The sequence below is a fragment of the Macaca thibetana genome, chromosome 14 (genome assembly GCF_024542745.1).
Source record: "Macaca thibetana thibetana isolate TM-01 chromosome 14, ASM2454274v1, whole genome shotgun sequence".
Classification (NCBI taxonomy): Eukaryota; Metazoa; Chordata; class Mammalia; order Primates; family Cercopithecidae; genus Macaca; species Macaca thibetana.
This window is the reverse complement of record NC_065591.1, coordinates 62,132,949-62,152,640: the sequence shown is the minus strand read 5'-3', so window position 1 is coordinate 62,152,640 and position 19,692 is coordinate 62,132,949. Positions and strand designations below refer to the sequence as shown.

Below are 19,692 nucleotides of genomic sequence, written 5' to 3'. Positions count from 1 at the left end.
TTATTTCAAACACTATGTCCAGGTGTAAACATTATTTAGCTTTCACTTATAAGGGAGAACATGTAGTATTTGACTTTCTGTTTCCGAGATGTTTCACTTAAGATAATGGCCAACAAGCATAAGAAAAAATGATCAACTTCATTGATAATTTTTTAGTGTAGGTAACTTGCTTCTAGCTCTACTAGTTAAATTTACTTCTTCTTCATGGTGAATTTCACATTTTTATGTTTTCCTTCTGGAGACTTTCCTTTTTGGCATCTAGAGTCAAGCCAAGGTAACTAGAAAGAGAAGCAATTGCTGAGTCAAAATCCTCTCCTTCTCATGACTCCACATAAAGTCATGGCAGAGAATACCTCTACCTACACGAATATATAAAGAGTTACTAAGTTCACTCCCTATGTGTCTAGATATATGTGATAATGCACAGAAATGAATTCACACAAACTGGCCAACTAGGACATATGTACCAACACAAACAAGCATGACACAACAGATATATATGCTGAGAAATATCAAAATACACCAAGAAAGAAAAGCAGCAGTATTTGTATCTTCATGCAGACTTTGACATGGCTAGATACAGAGATGAGAGAAACATCTTACAAATAAGCATAAAATAACACATACTTTTCTTTCACCTTTTTACTCTTTTACCATCATAAATAAAGGAAGAAATCAAGCCTTTTCCCTAGTCACTCAGATAGTGAGTGATAATCCTCAATCTCAATTACATCTTTTGAGGATTATCCATGAACAATTTTGTGTTGTTTCAATTTGATAACTTCCCTTAAACTCCCAGGGCATCTTCTCCTTTTCTCAATTTTGTGGGCATATGCTTAGTAAAGACTGTCATGAAAAGTCATTACCTGGGGTGTGGATATAGATATGTACAAATATGTTTTAAATGAATAAAATTTGTCATTATGATAAAGTAACGTAAAAATAAATAAATAAAAATATGTTTAAACAGTTAATCTTCAATGAAATTAACTGGCCAGAGAACTGAATGATGAAACTTTTGTACTGTCTTATATTTTGTCCATTCATAATGGTTAATATTTGTTGAGAATTGCATATTTTCCAGATACTGTGTTAGAACACTACATAAATTATTTAATCTTTACAACATCCCTATGAGGAAGTAAGGTATTATAATTATTTCCTTGCTCATTCTGTAGTTGAGGAAACTGGAGAACAGAGAGGTAAGTAACATTCACCTGGTCACACTGCCTTATGTTGCACAGCCAATTGCCTTTTTGTTGACAGTCAACAGTTTATTATTTTGCCACAGCATAGCTGAAAACAAACAAACAGAAACCTGTGGGCTTTATGTCCAAAACTTCCTCTCTTCACTCTAACTTAATCCTTCCAAAAACACCTAAGTGACTTTATAAACTGAAACTTCTTAATGATGTACTGGCGAATTTGCTTGGTCTTGATGCTGTAGACAATGGGGTTCATGAGGGGTGGTACCAGCAGATACACATAGGACATGAGGAGGTGTACAACGCGGGGCAGATGTTCACCAAAACAATGCACAAGAGATAAGCCAATCATGGGGATGTAGAAGAGCAGTACAGCACAGATATGAGAGATACAGGTGTTGAGGGCTCAGAGTCGCTCCTGTCAGGATGTGAAGCTGAGCACGGTGTGAAGGATGGCGGCGTATGAGAGAAACATGAGCAGGGAGTCCATACCCACAGTGCAGGCCACAACAAAGAGCCCGTAGATGTGACTGACAGTGATGCCAGAGCAGGCCAGCTTCATGATCTCCAGGAGAAGACAATAAGCATGAGCCAGCACATGGGAGCAGCAGTACTGGAAGCGCTTCAGGAGGAATGGCAAGGGGAGGATGAGGAGGGCACTTCTAAGCACTGAGCTTAGCCCCATCTTGACAATATGTACAGGTATCAGGATGGTGGAGTAACGCAGTGGGTTGCAGATGGCCATGTAGCAGTCAATGGACATGGATAACAGAACTGATGACTCCACTAGAGACAAGGTGTGAATGAAGAAGAGCTGAGTGAAACAGGCAGGGATGCCAATCTCTCTGGCATCAAACCAGAAAATGCCCAGGACAGTGGGCTGTGTGGAAAGGCAAAGGCCTAAGTCTATGAGAGCTAGCATGCCCAAGAAATAGTACATGGGTTCATGGAGAGTAGCATCAGTACGGATGACGTGGAGAATGGTGAGGTTCCCCAAGATAACTGTCAGGTAGATGAAGCAGAAGGGAATAGAGATCCAGCCATGGAGACCTTCTAGACCTTGGAAGCCCATCAGGAAGAAAGCGGCTCTTTGGAGGTTGCTATTATAAAGAATTGCCATAACTTTACAATCTTGGATTCAGAAACCTGCAATATAGAATGAGATTCCTGGAAAGTGACAAGGCTGAATTCTCACCCATCTAAATGTCCCAAGATCAGCCAGTAAGGAAGCATCTGCAGATGGCATAGGGGAGAACTGGGTGGGAGCTGATCTATTAGCCTTTTCTACTGGGTCTAGGAAGGAGACTTTTGATGGATGAAGAGGCAAATAGTAGTAGGCAAATCTGAAGCCTGGAACGAAGGAACATCTTGGAAGAATCTTGGACTTCAGAAAACATTTCTAGAAAAGGGGAGTTTTGGATTTCGTTCTGAGAGATATGAAGAGAGATGTGTGTCTTTAATAGCAGGGCAATTAAGCCAGGACTGGATCTAGAGATAGAGAGGCAGAAGAGATTTACACTAGGCTTGAAGCACAAGGAGCAAAGGAGAAAAATCTGAAATCACCAGGAAAAGCCTGAAATCTTTGGTTTAGAATGAGGAAACTAAATCAGAAGGCACTCAGAGTGAGTTTTGCCTGTGGGGCTGGGATTGATATGACATCTAGGTATCCAGGTCTATTCCTGTAACATCTGAACCGAGTTCTCCTTTGTTCTGCCTTCATAAATTTTATTCAATTGCATTGAAAAATGCTCTACTGAGTTATATATATACATAAGTGTAGTGTGACTAGTACATTGTTTGTCACATGCATTAAAATAATAAAAGATAACATTTCTTAAATACATTACAAGCCTGTTACTTTTGTAAGTGCCTAATGTGTATTACATCATTCAACTCTGACACCAATTCTAATTTAATTCTAAAATTAAATTTAAAATCCCATGGGTTTCCTATCTTGGAAAAGTCTATGAATAGACATTTCCATTACGTAAATACCATTCAATAAGTCAAGATGGATGACAACAGAAGACACATGTGTTAGAGACCAAGTCCAGTTTGGGATGTGCTGAATTTAAAGATAAATTTCTGGTGAGAGGGTCTAGAGGATATTAAATGTAGTGATTGTGGTGTGATTGAGGGCTTGAGTTACAGGTATGCACCATGGGTATGGAGAAAATTCCTAGGAGATACAAGGTAAAAAGGAAAGACGGGGGTTCAGTTCATAAAACTAGTAACTTCTAAATGAGAGCAGGTCACAATGTTAAAACTACAAAGGAGACAGAGAATGGAGAATCAAAGAAATAGGATGAAAGTAATAGTACATAATGTCAATAAAATCAAGCCACCACTGTTGACTAAAAAAAAAAAAAAAAAAAAAAAAAAAAAAATAGATGAAGTAGGAAAAGGTTTCTTTTTTTTGACATTTTACTTACAATGGCTAAGTCATTGTTAATTTTGTTGATTTTTCAGAGACTGTTTTAATAGACTGGAAAAGCATTATAAGGGCTTACATTATTAGTGGGGTAAGGAGGATTAAGTAAAAAGTTTATATTCTGTGCCATTTCCCTCTGAGAGAAAATCTACAGATGGGTGAGAATATTAGGATTTTGTAGGAAAGAAAGATAGGAAGTTGAGGATATTCTTTCAAAAAGCTTCCTTTTTTTTTCCTGGTAAAGTCGAAGCACATTGAAGGGTCTCTACTGAAGAAAGAATATCATCCCTCTAGCTTTTGCCACTCACATTTCAAATCCAAATGAATAACAATAAAATAACATAATAATTAGTATAAGAATAAGACCATTCTTGTTTTATGATTTCAAATGAGAAGCAATAAAAGGATACAAAGAGGGATGACAAGGAAAGAGGAAGAAATAAAGGAAAGAAGTAGAGACTTGGAGGGGAACTGGGCTGTGAAGGAAAAAGAAGATATGGAAGGATTTGCAGAGTTTGCTGTGAGCAGCTTAAGCAGTGATGCAAGCCCTTATGGGATTGAGAGCATTGATTAAGTGAGAAAATGGCAACATCTTTTAATAAGAAATGACAATAAAGAAGAGAAAATTTTCCATCAATAAAAGAGAGATTCAAATAAAAGTTTAAATATATGTATGACTTTTCAGCCAGCAGAGACACAGTTTCAGGTTTCATTCTATCCTACTCTGAGCCATTTCAGAGTATGAGAAATACCAGAAACATTTGGAGGTCATCTATTATCACATTTATGTCTCCAGACAGAGAAGAGTCATTCTACCTACCTATAGTGAGAGGCTGCAATCATAGTATTCCATCCCATTTATTTTCTCACTTTCAAAATATATTCCTTGTATATTATATTTTGGATATGGGTAAGAGGCAAGTGTACAAGGTATGAGGAAAAATAAATAAATAAAAGCACATCCTGACTCACACCCAAGAAATGGAATTGCTGCATCATCAGAGCTCACAAGCCTAGCACAGATTTGGAACTTAATAAAGTCTGCTCAATACATGTGGAATAAATGTATGAGTGACTGGATAAAAAGAGACGAAATGCAGTAGGGATTACACAGAATCCTATTGTCCATTTTCTTCTCAATGGCACTTACCTCCAGAGCAGTGGATCAGAGAAGAGTCATCTGGTTTCCTCCACTAGACTGCATGACACACCACTTTCCTTTCAGCTCTAATTTATTGAAATAAAGGAATGTCATCCTAGGGTTTATGACAGACAGAAAAGAGGTGAGCCAGGCAATGATCCTGATGAGACTCTGACTCCCTCTGGCTCGTATTCCTTATATGATTGCATACAAAGTTGTTAACTATTATCAGCATCTGTCTTTATGATCAGTCTCCAAAGTATCTTCGAAGTACAATCATGACTTTATCTTAGTATAGCGCTTAATTGTTACAAAGTGCTGTCAAATCCACTCTAATTGTCATGATACAATTTAAGGTGAGGAATGTAGAAAAACTAGTGCTTTGAATGATGAGAAAAGAGATGACAGGCAGCAAGGTTTAAACAAAATGATAAACATGACTTTTACAAGATCACACAGAATGACAAAGCTAGGACTAGAACCACAGGTCAATCTTGAGTCCATCTGCCCCTCAAAACTGCCTTGACTGACATGATGAGGGGATTCAGCAAATAGCTAAGACTGAGAGCTCAGTGTGTGGCTCAGGTTCCCTGTGCCTAGTAATCTCTGTGTTCTTGTTGGAACCGAACTGTCGATTCCCTCCTGGGCAGGGGTCGCCGCGAAGGATCACCGACACGAGATTCACAGCAGAGAGTTATTTATTACTAGCGCGCTAGGGTCCCGAGCTCTAAGTTGGCCCTGGGACCCCGAGTGCTTGTTACAGGTTGTTTATATAGGCAAACACAAGTTCAAACACAGCTTAAGGCGCGAAATTCAAACAAAGCTTTAGGCGCGTGGTAATTGGGTCTAGCTATGGCCTGAGCAAGGTGTCTTGTTCTAATTGGTTAGAGCAGGACCTTATGAGGTTTTTTCTTGGAGTTGCTGATTCCGGGAACTTCGAGGCAGGGTGGGACCCCCGGAATTGGCAGGGTGGGACCCCATGAGGTTGTTTCCCGGAATTGGCAGGGTGGGACCCTATCAGGGTGGGACCCTATCGAGGCAGGGTGGGACCCTATCCAGAGCCACCTGGTGTTAATTTTTTCTATATGAGGCCTAGTTTCTAAGTTTTATGAGGCCTAGTTTCATTCCCTCCTCTTTTTGTGTCAGAGGCTCAATCTTGAGCCTCTTCTTCAGTCCTGAGGGTCTGGTATTGTTGGGTCAGAACCATAGCATGTACTATGTTTAATCTATTTTTAATAAGGGTGAGTAAGTGGTTGAGTATGCATGGCCCGAAAGTCAGGATGAGCGTGAGCAGGATGAGGGGTCCTAAGATGGTGGAGATTAGGGTGCTAAGCCAAGGGGATTGGTTGTACCAATTTTCAAACCAATTTTGCTGAGATTCTCTCTCTTTTTTTCTCTTGTCTAATCTTTCTCTCAGTTTTGCCATAGAATCTTTAACTACTCCTGAATGATCATCTGCATAAAAACAACATTGCTCTTTCAGGGCTGCACAGAGCCCGCCCTCTTTCAGAAAGACAATTTCTAGTCCTCGTCGGTTTTGTAATACAACTTCAGACAGAGAAGTCAAGGACTCTTCAAGTTTTGTGATGGATTGTTCTATGGCTCTAAGGTCTTCATCTATGGCTACTCTAAGTTGTTGCAGATGATGGTTACCATGCACTAGGGCTGCTGTCCCGGTCCCAACTCCAGCCGCTACCCCCAATTCCTAACATTACGGCGAGGGTGAGGGAGATAGGTTCTCTCTTTGGTCTAGTATGAGTTTTTTGCTCATACCGGAGATCAAAGGAGTCTCCAGAGTGATAGTATACTCGGGGAACAACTTGTACCAACACGCAATAGTGGGTGCCACTGCTAAAAACGGCTGTGGATATACAGGGGGTGAGCCCAGTGTTGCAAGCCCACCAGTCCATCTCGGAGGGGACCAAATAGTGATTGGAGCTGGGTACTGTCAAGGTTACATTACAAAGATGCTGATGACTAGGGGGCACCTGGCCTATGCAGGTTCCTGACCCAGAAACTTCAGCCAGGGTTAGTTTTCTTTGTTGTTCCCATGCGCATCCAGTAGGATTGGCGGAGTTAGTGAAATTATTAGTGGAGGCAATGCCTTCATAGTAAGGGGGGCCTGTTGCCAGACATAGCCAGCAAGAGGATGTAAATTCTGGCTTTGTCTGGTTTAAAGCGAAGTAGGAGCCCTTTATGAGATTTAGGAGCCTGTCACCTATTCCCAGGTCAAGGGGCCCGCGGGTGACGTTTTGGGCTGAAGGTGTGTATTTAGAGGAGGTGGAGATTAGAGGCGGGGAAGTGCTTTTAGGAGCTCTTGGTTGGGGCTCTCTTGGTGCAGGAACCAGGGGCTTCCTTGTTTCTGATAAAACTTGGTTTGGTCCTACTGCGACAGGGGCTGTGATAGGGTTGACTATTAATTGATTTGGATAGGGATTCCATACAGTGGCTTTTGGTATAAATATAGGCCCCATATTAACCCGGATATCCAACGGTTATCAGATTTTGCTGCATCTTCAAACTTGATGCGGACCAGATTGCAAGTTTTTGAATATCGGGTTCTGGTGCAGCGCTGGACAAAGGACATGGTTATGTACCAGGGTTTCGTGGCCCATTTCCATTCTCCATCATTAGTAGTTATACAGGACCAACTAGCGCAAAACAGGGCATCTATTTCTCCACAAGTTTTTTTCATTTCTCCTGTCCTGAATCCGGGACAAGCATAGAACCCGTTCCGGCTTACGGACACCCTTCTAGCCTGTTTTCTCCATTCTCCCCCCCCATGTCATCTATTTTTGCTATTTTGTCTAGGTTGAAATAGAGGTCAGGGAACCAAGTCCCCATAGGAGCAATTTTTGAGGTTTTATCTAAGACCTCATGAGTACTAAAATCAATCACCTGCCAGGTCAGGTTATATGGCCGGTGGGGGTTATTACTGCCAGCGACGCAGGGAAGGAGGGCTAGTAACAAGCAAGGGGCTAGATACGAGAGAGTCTTATCTTGAGCGGGTCCTCGGAGCGTCGGAGTCTCCATGTCTCAGGTGGTGTTGGTCCGGGCGTCCCTGGAGCAGCCTTGGCGTGGGATGCGTGGATCCAAGTGGAGATTCCGTCAACCTTTATGGCTGTGGGTGTGGTCAGGAGAACAATGTAGGGTCCTTTCCACCGAGGCTCTAGTCCTTGAGTGCGATGCCGTCTAACGTAGACAGAGTCTCCCACCTGGAAGGGGTGACTGGTCTGTGGATGTCCTGGTTGGTACAGTTCTGCCAAGGGGGCCCAGATTTGGGCCTGTACTGCTTGGAGTCCTTTTAGCCGGGCCTGTAGGTCAGTCTTAGGATCGGAGGGGGAGAAGGAATTAAGCAAGGTTGACAAAGGGGGAGGTCCTCCGTAGAGGATTTCATATGGAGTGAGCCCAAAACGGTTAGGTGTATTCCGGGCCCTTAACAGAGCTAAGGATAGGAGGCATCTCCAATCTTTTAAACCAGTCTCTAAGGTCAATTTAGTAAGGGTCTCTTTTATTGTTCTATTCATTCTTTCTACCTGTCCTGAGCTCTGGGGTCTATAGGCACAATGTAATTTCCAATTAATCCCCAATATCCTGGCGAGCCCCTGACTTACCTGAGAAACGAAGGCCGGCCCGTTATCTGACCCAATTACCTTGGGAAGTCCGAATCTAGGAAAGATTTCTTCCAAAATTTTCTTGGCTACTATGTGTGCCGTTTCTTGCCGGGTGGGGTAGGCTTCTACCCATCCTGAAAAGGTATCTACAAACACCAGTAAGTACTTATATCCAGCATAGTGAGGTTTTACTTCAGTGAAGTCTATTTCCCAATAGACTCCTGGGTGGTTACCACGAGTTCGTTTCCCTTCTGGCACTCGGGTAGCCCCAGCGTTTACCTGCTGACAGACCTTACAGGCAGATGTCACTTGTTCTATGAGGGTACTTGCCTTTGGGATTAGAAAGTCAGTTTTTTCAATCAGTAATTTTAGCTTTCGATTACTCAAGTGTGTCCAGGCATGCATCTGCTGGATCATTGCCAGGGCCTCCTTTTGGGGAAGGACTATTTTCCCTCCTTTTTCCCAGTTTTTAGTGTCTTTGTTTTCTATAGCCCCTATGGCCTTTGCTTCTTCCTGGTCTTCTGGGGTATAAGTATGTTCAATAGTTATGTGGCTGGTTTCGTCAGGTTCTGTGGCTAGGGTCAGTACTTCCGCCATGGCGGCTTGCCTGGCTACTTGGTCAGCCTGTCTGTTTCCTACTGCGACTGGATCCTGTCCTTTCTGATGCCCGGGGCAGTGAATTATAGCCACTTCTTGAGGAAGAAAAAGGGCTTTCAATAAGGCAATTATTTCAGCTTTGTTCTTGATTTCCTTTCCTTCTGAGGTTAGGAGACCTCTTCTTTCATAGATACTTCCATGAGTATGAGCCGTTGCAAAGGCATACCGGCTATCAGTATAAATGTTAGCTTTTTTTCCCTTCGACAGCTCTAGGGCCTTGGTTAGTGCTATTAACTCAGCCTTCTGTGCAGACGTGCCAGGAGGTAGTGATTGTGCCCAAATGGTGTTGTGGCCATCTACTACCACCGCTCCCGCCCTCCGGGTACCTGAGTCAAGGTAACTGCTGCCGTCTGTGTACCAGGTGTGATCCGCGTCTGGGAGTTCTTGGTCTTTAAGGTCTTCCCGTGTTCCATGGGTCTCAGCCAGTACTTGCCGACAATCGTGTGGGCTTGGTTGGTCTTCCGGTACCGGCAGCAGCGTAGCAGGGTTTAGGGTGACCGGAGGGCCAAACTGGACACGGTCCGTGTCCAGTAGGAGGGCCTGGTAGTGGGTTAGGCGTGCGTTCGTTATCCACCGGTCCGGGGGCTGCCGCACTATGGCCTCTAGAGCATGTGGGGTAATAATAGTCAGTCGCTGCCCAAGGGTTAACTTAGCAGAGTCCTTGACCAGCATAGCGGTGGCTGCCATGATACGGAGACACGGGGGCCAGCCGGCCGCCACAGGGTCTAGCTTTTTAGACAGGTATGCTACCGGTCTTTTCCAAGGCCCTAATTTTTGAGTCAAGACCCCTTTGGCAATTCCTTGCCTTTCGTCCAGGAAGAGGGTAAAGGGCTTTGAGGTGTCCGGTAACCCAAGGGCCGGGGCAGACAAGAGTGCTTGTTTTAGTGCCTCAAAAGCCAATTGATGCTCTGTCTGCCAGGTGAAAGGGGTGCTCTCCTTGGTGAGTGCATAAAGGGGGGCGGCCAGTTCAGCAAAACTGGGTATCCACAAGCGACAGAACCCAGCAGTTCCCAAGAATTCACGTACCTCCCTGGGATTTCGTGGTGGTGGAAGGCGAGCCACTGTCTCTATGCGCCCAGGGGTGAGCCACCTTTTCCCTTCACTCAGGATATACCCCAGATATGTTACCTTGGTCTGACAGAGCTGTGCCTTCTTGGCGGATGCCCGGTATCCTTTTTTCACCCAGTGCCTGGAGTAGATGCCTGGTACCTTGTATACAGATTTCCTTTGTAGGAGCAGCCAAGAGGAGGTCATCCACATACTGGAGTAGAGTCACTTCTGGATTTTGGGTCCGGAAGTCGGTCAGGTCTCGATGAAGAGCCTCATCGAAGAGAGTGGGAGAGTTCTTGAATCCTTGGGGAAGCCGGGTCCAGGTCAATTGGCCCGAAATTCCTTTCTCAGGATCCTTCCACTCAAAGGCAAAGAGTTCTTGGCTTTGGGGGGCCAGAGGTAAACAGAAGAAAGCATCTTTTAAATCTAATACTGTATACCAGTCATAGCCTGGTTTTAAGGTGCTGAGTAAGTTGTAAGGATTGGGGACCGTGGGATGGATGTCCATGGTTCTTTTGTTGATTTCTCTCAAGTCTTGGACAGGCCTGTAATCCTGAGTACCAGGCTTTTTTACTGGCAGAAGAGGAGTGTTCCAGGGCGAGCGACAAGGTCGCAACACTCCGAGTTCTAGAAATTTGTTAATGTGCTGCCGAATTCCTATATGAGCCTCTCGGCTCATGGGATATTGCTTGATAGACACGGGCACCGCCGTGGGCTTTAGATCAATTATGATTGGGGCTTGATACTTAGCTAGCCCGAGTCCTCCCGTTTCCGCCCAAGCTTGGGGAAAATCTTGCAACCAAATATCAGGGAGGCTAGTGATAACCGGAGCGTCGAAAAGCCAATGCTCATCTTGCAGAGACACAGTTAAGATTTGGATGGGCTGACCGTCCCGATTTAATACCTGGGCCCCTGTCTCGGAGAAATGGATTTGGGCTCCGAGCTTGGTCAGAAGATCTCGCCCTAGGAGGGGGTAGGGGCATTCAGGTACCACCAAGAAGGAATGTGTCACCATTCCTTGTCCAAGGTTAACTGTCCTGTGGTTAGTCCACTTGTGCAATCTTCCCCCTGTTGCCCCCTGGACCCAGGATGTGCGGGAAGACAGGGGCCCGTCTGCCTTTGTCAAAACTGAATGTTGGGCGCCTGTGTCCACCAAGAAGGTGGTGGGTTGCCCCCCTACAGAGAGAGTTAGCCGGGGCTCGGGGGGGGGCTCCAGAGCCTTGACACCCCTATTCGCTATCTTCACCTAGGGTGAGGACAGCGGCAGGTTTCTTTTGGTCTTTAGGACGCTTGGGGCAATCTTTAATCCAATGTCCCCGTTCTTTGCAGTAGGCACACTGGTCTTTTTCCACTTTTGGCCGCCTCCGCTTCTCTCCCTCTCTCCCTGGTCCTTTCTCTCTCACAACTGCCGCCAGGATTTTTGTTAAATGCTTATCCCTCACTCGGTCCCTACGATCCTCTCGCTCCATCTGTTCCTTCGCTAACCTGGCTTCCCTTTCCTCAGGGGTTTCTCTCTTATTATACACTTTTTCTGCCTCCCTAACCAATTCCTGTAATCCATAGGTTTGGATTCCATCTAGCCTTTGGAGTTTTCCTCTTATATCTAATGCAGCTTGGTCTATGAATGCCATAGCTACGGTAGCCTTATGTTCTAGGGCCTCTGGATCGAATGGGGTATACATTCGGAATCCTTCCAGAAGCCTTTCCATGAAGGCTGCCGGGCTTTCATCCCTTTCCTGAGTTATGGTCCTTACCTTGGCCAAATTTGTGGGGCGCTTTCCTGCCCCTTTGAGACCCGCCAACAGAGCCTGGCGATAGATTCGGAGACTCTCCCTACCTGGTGCCGTTTCATAGTTCCAGTCTGGGCGGGTGAGGGGAAATCCCTCGTCTATTTCATTGGGAAGTTGGGTTGGGAGGCCTCCTGGTCCTGGCACATTTTTCCGGGTCTCCAGGAGGACTCGCTGCCTTTCTTCAGTGGTTAGGAGGACCTGCAAAAGTTGCTGGCAATCATCCCAAGTGAGCTGGTGAGTGAGGAGAATGGATTCTATTAACGAGGTTAGGGCCTGGGGGTCTTGGGAAAAGGAAGGGTTATGGGTTTTCCAGTTGTAGAGGTCAGAGGCAGAGAAGGGCCAGTACTGGACCGTGCGATTGACAGTACAGAGGGGAAAAAGGGAGGATTGCCAAGTAGAAGGGTCCTCTGGGTCCTCAGTCCGCCACAAGCAGAGACGAGGAGGTGTCGGCGGCGGCGTCCGAGGGGTGAGCTTGGGCGGGGCTGGAGAAGGAGACGGGGTGGAGGGAGGGGCCGAGGGAGAAGTTGGAGAAAGGGTAGGGGCCGAGGCGGTAGAGGAAAGAGCTGGGGACAAGACAGGGGGCAAGGGTGAAGCGTAAGGTGGAGGTCCCAGAAGGGGGTTCTGAGGTGGAGGAGGCAGGGGGTCAAGAAGGAGGAGATCCCTCTGGGGTTCATCTGGGAGGACTGGCTTAGGCGGGTCCGGATTCCGATTCTTTGGGGCTTCTAAGGCAAGGAGGGTAGATTGGGATGGGGAAGGGGGATGGAGGAAGGGTTTCACCCAAGAGGGAGGATTTCGGACCAGATCCTCCCAAATAATTATGTAGGCCACCTGGTCCGGGTGTCCGAGTGGCCCAGGATCCATCACTTTTGCTTTAACCTGCAAGATAATTGAGAGGTTAAATGTTCCGTCCCGGGTTCATTCCCCATGGAGGGTTGGCCATTCGGACGAGCAGAATGTTTTCCATCGTCCCTTACGGACTTCTACAGAGAGGTGGTGGGCTCGAGCCCGGACGTCAGGGAAGTGAGTCAGGGTTAGAGACAAAGGAGTCGTCAACGTCTGTCCCATTTCGTCCACGTATAACAAGGACAAAACAAAAGAAACAAAAACAAAGACCAGACAAGTAAGGAGAAGCCGCGCGGCCAGAGAGTGGCGCCACAAGATCACAAAATATTCAGATGGCAGGGGCGGCCTGCCTACAGATTTGAAGAGGCTGACTGAGTCGTCAGCCTTCTCCCAGACTACCGCCAGGGCGTCCCCCAGGGCGCAAGTGGGAAGGTGCGGGACACGTCTGTCCCCCTTCCCCACTTAATTCAGAAGGAGTACTCCCCAGAGTTCAGAGTTAGCCGGCAAGACAGACAGAACAAAACGAAAGTACCTGGTGGGTCCGTTCAGTCAGCAGTCCGTGGCCCGGGCCAGATAGGTCTCCGCCGGATGGGTCGGGGGTCCTCGGATGACCCCACTTCCCGGCCAACGCACCAAATGTTGGAACCGAACTGTCGATTCCCTCCTGGGCAGGGGTCGCCGCGAAGGATCACCGACACGAGATTCACAGCAGAGAGTTATTTATTACTAGCGCGCTAGGGTCCCGAGCTCTAAGTTGGCCCTGGGACCCCGAGTGCTTGTTACAGGTTGTTTATATAGGCAAACACAAGTTCAAACACAGCTTAAGGCGCGAAATTCAAACAAAGCTTTAGGCGCGTGGTAATTGGGTCTAGCTATGGCCTGAGCAAGGTGTCTTGTTCTAATTGGTTAGAGCAGGACCTTATGAGGTTTTTTCTTGGAGTTGCTGATTCCGGGAACTTCGAGGCAGGGTGGGACCCCCGGAATTGGCAGGGTGGGACCCCATGAGGTTGTTTCCCGGAATTGGCAGGGTGGGACCCTATCAGGGTGGGACCCTATCGAGGCAGGGTGGGACCCTATCCAGAGCCACCTGGTGTTAATTTTTTCTATATGAGGCCTAGTTTCTAAGTTTTATGAGGCCTAGTTTCATTCTGACTGTTGTCTATGTGCTTCTGCTTGCAATGTATACCTGAGTCCTGACAGTTGGAGAGAAAAGGGTTTGGAGAACATACTTCCATTCAGAGCTCAGGTTTGATGGTAGCTCAGCTACAAGACTATTCCCTGTTTAGAATCAAGGCCTTTTCGAAGAGCCCAAAAGCTTCTCCTCAGGGGCCTTTCCCGAGTCTAAGAATTCCCTGATGAGTTCTCATGGCTTTTTCTGAGGATAGAGGTCACAAGAGGCTGGGAAATCCCAATTCTTGAGTAATGAGATAATAAAATCAAGTGTTAAGAGGGGAATCTATCATCTGTCATGCCTGATCTGTGGGCAAGGGATACTAAATGATACTTTCAAGATATTAGGATGTTTCTAGTTGTGCATTTCAAGTTGTAAAATTGGTTGGGAAAGACCTAGCCAGGCCTGAAGGTATTGCGGGATGGGGATGGGGGTAGGGAAGTGGGGGGGGGGGGGAGAGAGAGAGAGAGAGAGAGAGAAAGAGAGAATTTACTCAGATTCCAGCACTTTCTAGTCATGTGACTATATGCCATGGACAAATTACTTAATCTTTCTGAGATTATTTTCTTAGGTTTTAAAAAAGGAATTTTTCCTCTATTTTTTTTTTTTTACACACAATCTAGTACACTATCAGACATTCTTCCTGTTTCAGAGTTTACTGCTAGTATTGTAGCAGGACAAGCGGCAGACAAAACTCCTCAGACACCTTGTTATAGAAGGAAGGGATTTATTTGGCCGGGGGCATCGGCAAGACTTCAGTCTCAAGAGCCAAGCTCCCCGAGTGGGCAATTCCTGTCCCTTTTAAGGGCTCACAACTCTAAGGGGGTGCGTGTGAGAGGGTCATGACTGATTGAGCAAGCAGGGAGTACGTGACTGGGGGCTGCATGCACCGGTAATTAGATCAGAACAAAACAAGATAGGGGTTTTCACAGTGCATTCCTATACAATGTCTGTAATCTATAGATAACAGAACCAATTAGGTCAGGGGTCAATCTTTAACTACCAGGCCCAGGGTGTGGCACTGGGCTGTCTGCCTGTGGACTTCATTTCTGCCTTTTAGTTTTTACTTCTTCTTTCTTTGGAGGCAGAAATTGGGCATAAGACAATATGAGGGGTGGTATCCCTTAGTATAATTTGGTTTGAGTTTAGGGAGAAGGAGAGCTCTCCTCAGCCTTCCATCTAAAACCACAGGTTTCTTAATTACCACTGGCCATTCTTTGTGTTTTCTCCACAGTACACACGTAGTTTGAGTTATAATTCAGAAATTTATACTCTAAATGTCAATTTCATATCTTCAGATGGTTCACCAACCTATTTTAACTACCAACATCTATATCAAGTGTTTTTCCAAAATCAATGTAAACAGTTGGAATAAACATCTGAACAGAAGAGCTGAAACGTAATGGATTTTAAGTAACACAATTATTTAAATAATTAGTAGAGAGAGCATAATCTTCAGTTGCCAGGATTGGAATTAATTTATACTTGTTGTCTTGGTTTCCCAACCAGTTTTAGATCTGTCTCAGATTTTTTAAATTTTCTTTTTTTTTCACATAAGCCTTAGATAATAGCAGTAAATCGAGCTGGGATGGGTTGCTGGATATCCTCTTTGTACTTCAAAGTTCTGTTGCAGCTTCATCTAGACATATGGGATACATGTGCAGTGCACACAGTTCTCACTTTAACACATTAGTAAATCTGAAAAATGACCAGTGAGATCCTGTCTCTCTTTTCTTGACCATTTGCAGTGGAATATTAAAGCTAAAAAGACAGCAGGCAGGGATCTCACTGATACAATGAAATGTAATGGAACACAAGAATGCAAATGTAGCTAACTTTTTCCATGTCCAATTGTTGGCGGGCAATGTATTTGTCAATGCTGGCCCTTCTAGATACTTTTTTTTTTTTTTTAAAATCAAACACTTTGGTTACTTCTTCTGCCAAAGCTTGTTAAGTGAATGAAACTACTAACTACAAGTAGTCTGGAGTCAAAAAGAAATTATTTGATTAAGTAAACCCAAAAATATGTGCAGGAGAGAAAAACCAATGTGTTTAGTGTTTATCATTTATTTGAATGGTATGACTTATTTCACTATTTGAGAACATTATTTTGTAATAAACTCATTAGCTGCAAAGAGTTTGGCAAATGAAAGTTCATGCTTCAAATTTACTCTATTTCTGTTTCTCAGAAAAAATGATAATGAATTCAAACTTTGTACAAAATGTTTGATAGCATGTAGTATGGTGTCAAACTGTGGTGGCCAAATTGACATAATCAATCACATGACAATAAGAAGAAAAAAAATAGCATCAAGGTCAAAAGTTTGTGGATTTTCTTCAGAACACTGTATATAAAGGTGCTTATCCACAGCTACTGAAGGTAGATTCACATGTTATGCTATAAATTCATAACTTTTCAATTAGATTGAATAACTGTTCATTCAAATTAATTTTACTCCCCTTGTTTTGCAGTTTTTCTAGTCATTGTGAAATAGAAGGGATAGCTGTTGTGAGGTTGGCTCCAGTAGCAAAAGCTAGATTATGTTAATTCTGACTCAGTATTTAGATGCTTTAGATAGAAAAATCAGTTAATTTTATGTTTAATTATGTTATTCTAATTCATTATGCAAAGTATAGTTTTTGAGCATTTTTTCTGTCCAAGTTTTATTCTGTAAAACACTTAACCTTATTGTGAATGCTATTTTTAATTTGATTAAGAAGTTCAGCATTAAAGATACAGATTTTCATGTAGCAATGGTACAAATGCATATTTTGTTTTTAGAGGACAGCAATATGATAAAAACAATCAATGCTCTTGTAAAATTGAGAAACATTTTGTTCAAAAATGTACTTGGAATAATCTTGGTGTGAACATAATTTATCACTGTATACAGACAATTCTTTCAATTTCTTTGATTTATATATACATTTATAGTAACCAAATTAGGACATTTTGTGGCAAATATTATATTAATTTAAAAAATAAAAAAGTCAGCATTAAATTACAGGTTTTTTGTTGTTGTTATTGATCATCTTCAATCAGATTCTAAAGATAATCGAGTCTCTGGAGTACTACTTGGTAAATCAGTCTAATTTGGTGTAATAGATGTAAAGATGTGCTTCTCAGTTCCCACTTGAAGAAACCATTTGTTGCCTAGCTCTAAAGAGTGTGGGTAGCTAATGAATGCTTCAAGGTATACCTCGGATACCCGGCTGAAGCCACACTCTTCTTGGGATGACCTAATAGTAAAAGAACAAAGTGAAGTGTCAGTGCTGGCCCCTTTCTTGCCAATGGGGGAAACTCCTTTTTTGAGCCATCTTTGCTCATAAGCTCCCATTTGGGCTGACAGAAACTTTACCATCTCCGAATCATGGTCTAATGGCTCCACCTACCCAATCCTCATTCTGCCCCTTCTACTTCACACATATAAAGACTTTGCCTTACTATGCCTTTGCTCAAAACAAAATAGACGTCTTTATTCAAAGTATTGAAAAGTTGGATTACCCTCAAATTTAGATTTAATACTGTTAGCAAACTGAAATTATTTGCTAACTCAAGGCTTGTTTACTAAACTTGTACACGGTTATAGATTCCTTAACTCTTGGAGGAGATTTTTACACTCAAAAATAGTTTTTGATTAAAACTATTTTACTGGTTAACATTTCTCAATTAATAAATACTATATAAATAATATTTACATATATACTTTTATTTCTTTTTGCAGCCTTGTTTATTCTCAAATGTGTCTAATTGTTAATTTTAAATCATTTTAATTATTAAAGAGTAGTTGAAGTATTTTAAGAAATTAGGAAAACTCTAAGTATAGATATAGCTAAAGATAACTTATAAGGCTAAAGGTGAAATTAGCACTATTGTAAAAACTCATAGTAGAAAGATAGATAGATATATATCTGTAAGAGAGGGAGAGAGAGAGAGAGACAGAGAATATTGCAAGCTTGAATTTTTTGAGGAAGATAAATGTTCAATATCAGAAATTCCATCAACTAATATGATATTCTGTGACTGGATGAGTATGAAGAGCAATGTGAGACCGGTTCTGGAAGGGTTATCAATGGGGAGTTATGTAAAATCCTTTCGCAGATTACCTGGGTGATCTATCAGCATTTAGTTTCTGAATTGGTAAACATCCCACTTAGTATTGTCCTGCCTCATATGCAGGTAGTGTCTCTTTTTTAAGGCAGGAAGATATGAAATTTAGTTTTGGGTAACTTGCATTAAGTTTTGATAGAGAGAAATGGCATTTTTCTTAGAAATGAGAATGCAGTAGGTCGGTAGCATACATATAGAAGGCTTTATGTCAGGTGGCAAATAATAGGAATAATTCTCATTTTACTGTCTTTTAAGGAGGAAGCATGAGGATTGGGAGTATATAGGGAGACTAAAGAAGCTGGCACATGTTCAGTTCTTTTCTACTCCCTATCATCCTGCTTTCTTGGTTCGGGAAAAAAATGAACGTAGCAGCTCAACAAGAATGCAAAGTAACCATATTTTAAGTCATATTTGATGATCAGCTGAAATAGCAGTTATTATGAACAACCCCTGGATGGAGCTGTTCCATTTTGAACAACTTCTGGATGGTCTCCATCAGTGCTCAGCAACAGGTAGGCACAGACACACAGGTGGAGGTCTACACTGATTCGTCATTTGCAGTTCGTGAAACTGACTATGAAACTAAATAAACAATCATTCTGTTCTGTGTTGGAGAAACGGCAGCTCCAAATTATGTATCACGTCCCCCATCAAGAGATGGAATGTATTTCTCTTCCTTTGAATCTGAGCTTGTTCCATTCATGTATAACTAACAGATGCAGTGGAAATGACCCTTTATTTGTTGCAGCTATAGTCCTTAACAAGACTAGAAGTTTCTATCCTGTTTCCTGGTATATTCTCTTTTGTTCTTGAAAGCAGTTTTTCTTGGAAACCAGCTAACATGCTCATAGAAGCCTAAGCTACTTGGAGTGGCATATGTAGGAGCTTAGCTGAACTCAGCAAGCATCAGCTGCCAGCTTTGGGAATGAACCACATTCAAAATGTATCCTCTGTCCCATTGAAAGTGTCCAGTTGGTACTATGTGGAGAATAGACAAGATATCCCTGCTGAGCTCTGCACAAATTACACAGCTTTGGTCAAATACATAATTGTTGTTGTTTTGGGTCACTTAGCTTTGGAGTGGTTTGCTATCCAGCTATTTCTGAACATGGTTCCTGGTCAAGAAACCTAATTTTCTTTGTAGTCAAATCAAGTCCCTAAAGTCACTGTCTCAGTTTCTCTGACCTTTTGGCTTTACTTACTACTCTCCTCTGTCAAAATACACATCATTTTCACTAGTTTCTCTCAAGATCTTTATTAAGTGTATTTATTCACGGCATTATAAAAATAAAATTTAATAGCCTTGTTTACAATCTAAGACAAACATTGGCATTGAAGCATGTGTTGGACACAGATAAAACAAACAATGACATGAATAAGTTATGAGAAAACCTTATTTCTCTATGATGTTAAATTGTATGTATGGTTTTCTAAAAGTGTTACAGAAAGCTGAAAATATCTCTGTAGAATATCGTAGGAAAATATTTAAAAGTATTGGGAGAATAATAAAATTTGGAGTAATTATTATAAACTGAGGATTAAAGATGACAATATGTGTGTATTTGTGTGTGTGGTTTTTGTGACTCTATATATGTTATCTCAATGTTTGCTAAGTGTTCACTCATTTATTTATTCAAAATTATTTGTGTTCATACCGTGGGCTACTCAATGTGCTCACA

The 19,692-nt window shown here is 43.0% G+C and overlaps 3 protein-coding genes across 3 annotated transcripts in view; 1 reads left to right on the top strand and 2 right to left on the bottom strand.

Annotated features, from left to right (window-relative positions):
* Nucleotides 1–7,556, bottom strand: part of RHOG (ras homolog family member G) — a 1,041,648-nt gene extending 1,034,092 nt beyond the window's left edge. Inside the window, exon 1 of the mRNA XM_050756544.1 lies at nucleotides 7,553–7,556. The gene's annotated coding sequence lies outside the window, so the exon portion shown is untranslated. The remainder of the gene's footprint in view (nucleotides 1–7,552) is intronic.
* The window catches only part of MMP26 (matrix metallopeptidase 26), a 355,123-nt gene that overhangs the window by 290,750 nt on the left and 44,681 nt on the right, over nucleotides 1–19,692 (top strand). The gene's annotated exons all lie outside the window — the stretch shown is intronic.
* Nucleotides 1,627–2,325, bottom strand: LOC126935223 (olfactory receptor 51G1-like). The gene has a single exon (XM_050756447.1). It carries the CDS (start codon nucleotides 2,323–2,325, stop codon nucleotides 1,627–1,629), a length of 699 nt encoding a protein of 232 aa, XP_050612404.1.